This window comes from Orycteropus afer, unplaced genomic scaffold (genome assembly GCF_000298275.1).
Source record: "Orycteropus afer afer isolate SDZICR_OR568_19922 unplaced genomic scaffold, OryAfe1.0 scaffold00051, whole genome shotgun sequence".
NCBI lineage: Eukaryota > Metazoa > Chordata > Mammalia > Tubulidentata > Orycteropodidae > Orycteropus > Orycteropus afer.
In genome coordinates, this window is record NW_006921638.1 from 11,143,168 (window position 1) to 11,152,284 (window position 9,117).

Genomic DNA, 9,117 nt, shown 5'->3' on the forward strand with positions numbered 1-9,117 from the left:
AAAAATTAAGTTCTTCTGATCTTAAAGGCTAAAAATCAGGAATATATCAAAACTTACGGTAACTGTTTTGTAATGAGACCCTAACATTTCAGTGACATGATTCTGCCTTAAATCCTTAAAAAGCAATACTAATGATTTTTATTTATAATCCTAAAAATATATAACAATACTGTATCACTGAATGTGTACATTCAAATTAAGGAACGCTTAAAATAGCTGCATGACCTGTAAAATTCTCATTGCTATGTTTTATTACCTATTGGAAGGAAGCGGCTGCTGCACCTGAGGACCACGTGTTGCTTGATTAACCGGTACTTTAGAGAGGCCCAGCATTTCCTGTGAAAAGATTCTTTGTGTGATAGCCATTTAATTACTTATAAAAAGATTTAGTAACAGTTTGTCATGTGCAAAGTGCTGGACTAGGCATTAGAACACAAAAATAAACAACACAAACTCTCTCCTCAGAAAGCAAAAATCTAGTCAGGAGACTTTCAGGTAAATACTAACAATACAAAAAAATTAATCATGAGAGAACTAAGTACAATGTGTTATGTGAGCAAAGAAAAGGGATACTAGGTCCAGAAATATTTTATTTATAATTTGTATCAAATAAGTTATTGTGCAAATTAAATGTCTATCCTTGTTAACTTATACTCATCCATTCCTTTAAGCAACTCTTTCTTAAACACCTACAATGTGCCAGGAATATAATGAAAGGGGAAAAAAAGTCCCTACTCTCATGGAAATGAAAATCTGGTAAAACAGACAGGAATTGATCAAATAAATAAATAAGTGTAAAATTATTACGTTTAATTAAAATTAAATTATGGTTATGTGTTATGCAGGAAGGGCACGAAGAATTGTATAAAAGGGGAACATATACCTTGTACTTCTTAACTTTATGATATAATGCCTCAGCAAACTCCCAGTTTGGCAATGAATTTTTACATGTGTGTATAATTCCTCTCCAGATTCATAAATACAATGTTACTTTACTAACTTTTTCTTAAATCTAGAATGCTTACTCATGAAGTAATAGAGTAAAAGTACGTAAAAGTAAATCTAAAGATTTACAAAGGAAAAATGAATGAACTCATTTCCAGTATGTCTTATACTGATAGCAGAAACAGGAACTTTTCTTTGAGAACTTATTATGTGCTGGATTCTATACTAAATTCTTCACAGAGTATACTATCCTCAGAAAACAAAAACAAAATAAAACCCACTGCTATCAATGCGATTCCAACTTAGTCACCCTACAGGACAGAGTAGAACTTCCCCACAGAATAATCTTTACGGAAGGAGACTGCCACATCTTTCTATAACCCCAGAACTTTTGGTTAGCAGTTGAACAGTTCAACACTGTGCCAAAAAAGGCATCTCACAAAATAACAAAGAAGTAGATTTCTTAATCTCTGTTTCACAAAAAGTTAAAATCAGAAAGGTCAAGTAACTTGCCTAAGGTTATACAAATAAGTGGTAAAGCAAGATTTTAACCCAGGTTTCATTACAAAGCCCTATACTGGTTTACATTATACAAGTTTCTCCTGCATTCTGAAAGTACAGCATTCCTATGAAACCTTTTATAAGCTGAAATGACATAAAGCAAAAAAGCAATTACCAATAATTTATATGGGAAAAATTTTTGAGCATTCCCAAATTCAAATACACACAACCTAAAATAACACTAACATACAGTGCTCACAAACACAGTTCAAAGCTATGATGGCTTGATGCTAAGATGTGAGTGTAGTTTCCAGGAAAGGAACTTGGCGCAGCCATTCTCACGACTCAGGATGCATGCTGCCTATTTAACGGCTTGCTGCAAAAGAAATGCTAAACACTATATTCGCTTTGCCTTTTTCATCCTTTTTTCATATTTCCTTCAGTTAGCAAAAACAGGTATTTCTTAAGTGAAAGATAGGACACATACAGATATATGCATACCCATATTCATCGCAGCACTATTCACAATAGCAAAGAGGTGGAAACAACCTATGCTTATTAGTGGATGAATGGATAACCAATCTATGGTACGTACACACAACGCAATGAAATACTACTCAACATCAAAGAATAATTACAAATTTGCAAAATACCTCACAACATGGATAAGCCTGGAAGACATTATGCTGAGTGAAATAAGTCAGCCACAGAAGGTCAAATACTGTATGAGTCCACTACTATAAAAAGTTAAGGAAAGACTTACACATGGAAAGAAACTTTATTGGTTACCAGGGAGGAGAAGGAATAATACTAGCTAGATAAAAGACATGTAATAATGTGGGTGAAGGGAAAGACTATACAGCAAAAGCAGGTGACCAGCAAAGTAACACTAAGTAAAAAGAAGACAAAGAGAAGTGCACAAGAGGTACAAAAAGAAATACATAGGGAAAAGGTAACCACAGAGAGAAAGTGGGAAGGGAGTTGTTACACTGCAGGAATTTCATTTAATGTCACAAAACAAAATGTGTATGCACTATTGAATGGAAAATGAATTTGCTCTGTAAACTTTCACCACAATCACAATAAAAGTTTAAAAAAAAAAGTCTTTCATAAAAACGCAGTGCATGAAATGAACTTTTGAAAAGTAGGGGATATGTGTACTGAGTATTCTCACATTATTTCTTTTGGTACTAATAATAATCTTGCAAAAAAAGGTATTGGTTACTACTTTTCACAGATGATGAGAAAATAAAGAGATCAACCCAAAACCATACAACTGAAAAAATTTAAGATTTGATTCCAGAACAATTTTGGGAGAAAAGAGCAAGCTCTTTTCCAAAAGCTAGACAGAGAAAGAAGATAAAAATGTTTTAATGGAAAAAAATTTAGTCTGCCAGCATTCACTTGTCTGTTGCAAAAAGAAAGATGTTTACGTGTTATGTATAGTACAATTTAAGAAACTGTATCCTATAATCAGAACATTAACTGCTTTAAATAGATGTATAACTTGACATTAATAATGCAAACATTAAAGGGACAATTCATTTAATTCTCATGACTACCCTACAAGGTAGATACTATTATCCCCATTTTACAGATGAAAAGAACTAAGGGATTAAGAGGTTAAAACTTGCCCACTTTCTCTCCTGTCTCAGAAATAGATGATCCTCCTCTCTAAGTTACTGTTTCCTGTACTCCAGAAGGAATGCCATACTGTCCTGAAATCTCATTTCACTTTTACTCTCTTCAGTTTCTTTCCCTCCTGCGTATAAACACACTCAAGTGTCCCTCCTCCTAAAATAAACCTCTTTAACTTAGTTCTCTCAAACTCCCACACTATCTCCTTCCTTGCCTACACCAATAAACTTCTTGAAAGAGGTGGAAAGTTTCTCCACTTTCTCAAGTCTCATTCACTGCTAAACTGCCAAGATCTGCACTCTATCTGCCACCCCATCCTCTACCTGCAATGCCTCAAAAAAGGGTGACGTTTTACTTGTGGTGATCTAATAACCAAGCATGAAGTCATTCTAATGCTCAGCTCATTCTCCTCCCACTCAGCAGTTCACTGTGCTAAACCACCTTCTTTATATTTCTTCTTCCTTGGCTAAAATGTCCTCTATTCCCATCCAATCAGTTGCCATCAAGTTGATTTCACCTACAGTCCCGCACCAGCTCCACAATCCTTGCTATACTTAAGCCCATTGCTGCTGCCACTCTGTCAATCTATCTCGATGAGGCAATCCCATGAGTATCAGAGTAGAACTGTACTCCAAAGGGTCTTACCCAATGGCTGATTTTTCTAAAGTAGATCACTAGGCCTTTCTTCTGAGGCACCTCTGGATAAGCCTGGAAGACATTATGCTGAGTGAAATAACCTTTCAGTTAGCAGTTGAGCATATTAACCGTTTATACTACCTCAGGACCCCCTATTTTCACCTACTTTGTGCCTTATTCCCTTTTAGTTTCCACAGTTTCCTCATCAAATGCCCCACATATCAAAGGCAAGTTCTATCCTTGGTCTTATCTTCTTTCTGGATGATCTCAGACATTCCTAGAGCAATCAACAATACCTATTGCTGTTGTTGTTAGGTGCCATAGAGTCGTCTCCGACTCATAGTGACCCTACGCACAGCAGAACGAAACACCGCCCGGTCCCACACCAGCTCCACAATCCTTGCTATACTTGAGCCCATCACCGTTGCCATTGCGTCAATCCATCTCATTGAGGGCCTTCCCCTCTTTCATCAACCCTCCGCCTTACCAAGCATGACATCCTTCTACAGGGAATGGTCCCTTCTGACAACATGTAGGTGAGAAGAAGTCTGGCCATTCTCGCTTCCAAGGAGCATTCCGGCTGCACTTCCTTCAGGACAGATTTGTTAGTTCTTTTAGCAGCCCATGGTACTTTCAGCATTCTTCACCAGCACCACAACTCAAAAGCATCAACTCTTCTTCAGTCTTCCTTATTCACTGTCCAGCTCTCACATACATATCAGGTGACTGAAAATATCATGGCTTGTGTCAGGCCCACCTCAGTCCTCAAAGAGATATCTTTGCTCTTCTGCACTTGAAAGAGGTCATTTGCAGCCAATTTTCCAAGTGCTATATGTCATCTGATGTCCTGACTGCTATTTCCAATGGCGTCAACTGTAGAACCAAGCAATGTGAAGTCTTGGACGACTTCAATCTTTTCTCCATTTATCGTGATGCTGCTTATAGATCCAGTTGTGAGGATCTTTGTTTTCTTTATATTGAGATGTAATCCATACTGCAGACTGTAGTCTTCAATCTTCATCAGTAAGTGCTTCAAGTCATCCTCACTTTCAGTAAGCTAAGTTGGGTCATCAACGTATCGCAGGCTTTTAATGAGTCTTCCTCCAATCCTGATGTCATGTTCTTCATATAGTCCAGCTTCTTAGATTATTTGCTCAGCATACACATTGAATAGTATGGTGAAAGGATACAACCCCTTTTTGATTTTAAACCATGCAGTGTCCCCTTGTTCTGTTCAAATGACAGCCTCCTGGTCTATGTACAGGTTCCTCATTAGTACAACTAAGTGTTCTGGAATTCCCATTCTTCTCAATGTTACCCATAATTTGTCATGATCCACACAATCAAATGCTTTTGCATAGTCAATAAAACACAAGTAAACATCCTTCTGGTATTCTGTGCTTTGAGCCAAGATCCATCAGACATCAGCTATGCTATTCCTCATTCCATGTCCTCTTCTGAAACCAGCTTGCACTTTCAGAAATTCCCTGTCAACATACTGCTTCAACCTTTTTTTAATTATCTCAGTAAGATTTTACTTGCATACGACATTAATGATATTGTTCAATAATTTCCACATTCTGTGGGAACACCTTTCTTTGGAATGGGTATAAATATTGATCTCTTCCAGTCACTTGGCCAAGTAGCTGTCTTCCAAATCTCTTGGCATAGCCGAGTTAGTGCCTCCAAAGGGGCATCGTTTTTTCAAACATCTCAATGGGTATTCTGTCAATTCCTGGAGTCTTGTTCTTTGCCAGTTTCGTCAGTGCAGCTTTGACTTCTTCCTTCAATACCATTGGTTCTTGATCATATGCCACCCCCTGAAATGAACATCAACCAGTTCTTTTTGGTACAGTGACTCTGTATATTCCTTCCATCTTCTTTTGATGCTTCCTGCATCATTCAATATTTTGCCCATAGAATCTTTCAATACTGTAATTTGAGGCTTAAATTTTTTCCTCAGTTCTTTCAGCTTGAGAAATGCTGAGCATGTTCTTCAAAAGGCAGGAAGGAGGAAAAGCCGCGGACAACAAGGTGGCAGGATCCAGGTAAGGGGAGGGCAGGGAGGTTTCAAACAGCTAAGGGAGACAAATTTGTCTGTCAGTTTGTCATACTGTGGTGGCTTGCATGCTGCTGTGAGGCTTGGGGCTGTGCCCCCAGTGTCTCTAATGCCAGCAGGGTTGCACATGGTAGACAGGTTTCAATGCAGCTTACAGACTGAGACAGACTAGGAAGAAGGAAGAGGCCAACCACTTCTCAAAGAATTGGCCAGAGAAAACCTTATGAATAGCAGAGAAACACTGTCTGACACATTATTGGGTATTCTGATTACCTCTGTGCTGCTCTAACAGAAAATATACCACAAAATGGGATGGCTCAAACAAACAAGAGTTTATTCTCTTACAGTACAGGAAGCTAGAAGTCCAAATTCAAAGTGCAGGCTCTAGGGGCTGTGTAAAAGCCCCTCCACCTTGGACTTCTGCTCTGCCTCTTGCTCCTGGCCCACTGAAGCTAGAAGTATCTCTTCACTCAGGCAGCTACTGGCTGCTGAGGCTAACAAGCCCAAGGTCGACAAATAAAATGGCACAGGCCCAATGTTACCAAACCATATGGCCGGCCGTTAATTCAAGCCCATTAAAAGTCTCAAGGTTGGCAGAACATGGCGGGCTGCTGAACAACACGGCTACATGCAGGGTTCAAGCATGCCATAAGCTAGAATAATCCCCAAGGCTTTTCCGTATACATAGAAAGCAGACCACATCCCTAACGCAGCTACTCAGCTGCTTTGGTAGATCCCAACATGGAGCTGATTGCCAGTTTCATCATGGGGAGTAACTACCACCAGCTCCCCAACCACTCAACCAGGCCCAGCCAAGTTGACAAACAAATTTAACTACCACACTGGGCAACTTTAGGAATAGCTCTGAAACAGTCCAATTTACAGCAGGAAGACAAGCTCCTAAGGACAGAAGGCACTCAATATATGACTGGGAAATAGCTGCCTCATCAGAGGAGAACCAACCTTAATGATATGGATAAAGTCAAGCTTTCTGGACCTCCATTTGCTGACATGGCACAACTCAAATTGAGGAGAAACAGCTGCGAACATCCATCAATAATCGAAACATGACATGTACGAAGTATGAATCTAGGAAAATTGGAAGCTGTCAAAAATAAATAGAATGCATAAAGATTGATATCCTAGGCATTTTGTTGTTGATGATGTTGTTATGTGCTGTCGAGTCAGCCCTGACTCACAGCGATCCCTCTTGGGTTTCTGAGGCAGTATCACTATGGAAGTAGATTGCCCAAACTTCCTTCTGAGGAGTGGCTGGTGGGCTTGAACCACCAGCATCCTGGTGAGCAGTCAAGTGCCTTAGGCACTACACTACCAGAGCTCCCATCCTAGGCATTAGTGAGCTAAAATGGACCGGTCTGGGCCATTCTGAATCAGCCAGCCACATGATCTACTATGCCGGGAATGACAATTTGAAGAGGAATGGCGTGGCATTCATCATCAAAAAGGATGTTTCAAGATCTGTCCTCAAGTACAATGCTGTCAGTGATAGGATAATGTCCATATGCCTACAAGGAAGACCAGTTAATAGTACTATTATGCAAATTTATGTACCAACTACCAAAGACACAGATGAGGAAACTGAAACTTTAATCAACTTCTGTAGTCTGAAATTGACTGAAAATGCAATCAAGATGTATTAATCATCACTGGTGACTGGAATGCAAAAGTTGGAAACAAAGAAGAATCATCGGTAGCTGGAAAATTTGGCTTTGGTGACAGAAATAACGCTGGAGATCACATGACAGAATTTTGCAAGACCAACGACTTATTCATTGCAAATCCTTTATCACCAACACAAATGGCAGCTATACTCATGGACTTCGCCAGATGGAGTGCACAGGAATCAGACTGACTACATCTGTGCCAAAAGGCGATGGAAAAGCTCAATACCTTCAGCCAAAATAAGAGCAGGAGCTGATAGTGGAACAGACCATCAACTGCTCATATGCCAGTTCAACTTGAAGTTGAAGACAATTAAAACAAGTCCATGAGAACCAAACTATGCCCTGGAATATATCCCTCCTGAATTTAAAAACCATCTGAATAGATCTGATGCATTGAACCCCAATAACTGAAAACCAGAAGAATCGTGGGATGACATCAAGCGCATCATCCATGAAGAAAGCAAGAAGTCATTAAAAAGACGAGAAAGGAAAAAAGACCAAAATGAATGTCAGAAGAAACTCTGAAACTTGCCCTTGAGCAGAGAGTAGCTAAAGCAAATGGAAGAAATGAGAAGATAAAAAAGCTGAACAGAAGACTGCAAAGAGCAGCTCGAGCAGACAAAGCCAATTACTATAAAGAAATGTGCAAAGACCTAGAGTTAAAAAACCAAAAGAACATGCTCAACAACATGTATACACCAACAACTCCAAAACTTCTGACTTAGGCTCTATCACTCATATCCACCTGGATACCCCAAAAGCACCTCAAACTCAATTTCTATAAAACTGAGTTTATTATCCTCCCCATGAAAACATGCAAATTCTTTCAGTATTTTCTATGTCAATTACAACCCTCCCAGTCTGCCAACCTTAAAGTAGTCATCTTAAAAATCCTCTCCTTCCTTCTTTTTCATTTTGGAATATCTAAATACCTCCAAAGTCTAATATTATCTATAGCCTTATGTATCACCCCCTAAGAGTAATGGGTCTCAACTGGATGCTGCATTAGAATCACTTAGGATGTTTTTTCATAACACTTACACGAAAAATCCCACTATCTCCCAATACATACACACAGTCACTTGCTCTCTCATGGTTTATCAAAATCTCTAGACAGAAAAGACTTTGAAAATCTCCCCCCAATGATTCAATATGCTGCCTGTAATTCCCTTGCCTTGGAAAATAAAGTTCCAATTTGCTCCAATGTTAAAAATGTTGTCCTCAGTATGAAAAAATATACATGCTCATAATTCATACATCAGTAACTCCCAAGTTCTCAAAATATCTCCCCTTGCCAAACAAATAATCAAAGGTTTAAATCTCTAAGTGAGATGTCAAGAAAAGTCCCATGTGGTTGCTCTCATAAGCTTTCAGCATTTCTTCTTCTGTAAGTCCTTCAAATCTCTAGTAAAATATCTTCAATTTCACTCTAAAGATAGTGTTAAAAGTAAAGGGTGTTCAATCTATATGACAACAATTTAAAGCAAACAAAAAGAAAACTGATGGCAATACTAAATGTAAAACCATTGCTATAATACAGTTATACTAGTCATTCATAACAAAATATTTTATAGAAGCTTATATCCAAAGGCATTTATGGACATAGATAGAGAGGGATGCTGACAGAGGTCAGAACAACTATTCTTTTTTTTT

At 38.6% G+C, this 9,117-nt stretch overlaps 1 protein-coding gene across 1 annotated transcript in view; it reads right to left on the reverse strand.

Annotated features, from left to right (window-relative positions):
• Nucleotides 1-9,117, reverse strand: part of SEC23A (SEC23 homolog A, COPII coat complex component) — a 69,772-nt gene that overhangs the window by 50,589 nt on the left and 10,066 nt on the right. The window contains exon 4 of the mRNA XM_007938591.1: nucleotides 257-336. Within this exon, the coding sequence (XP_007936782.1) occupies nucleotides 257-336 (80 nt within the window). The remainder of the gene's footprint in view (nucleotides 1-256; nucleotides 337-9,117) is intronic.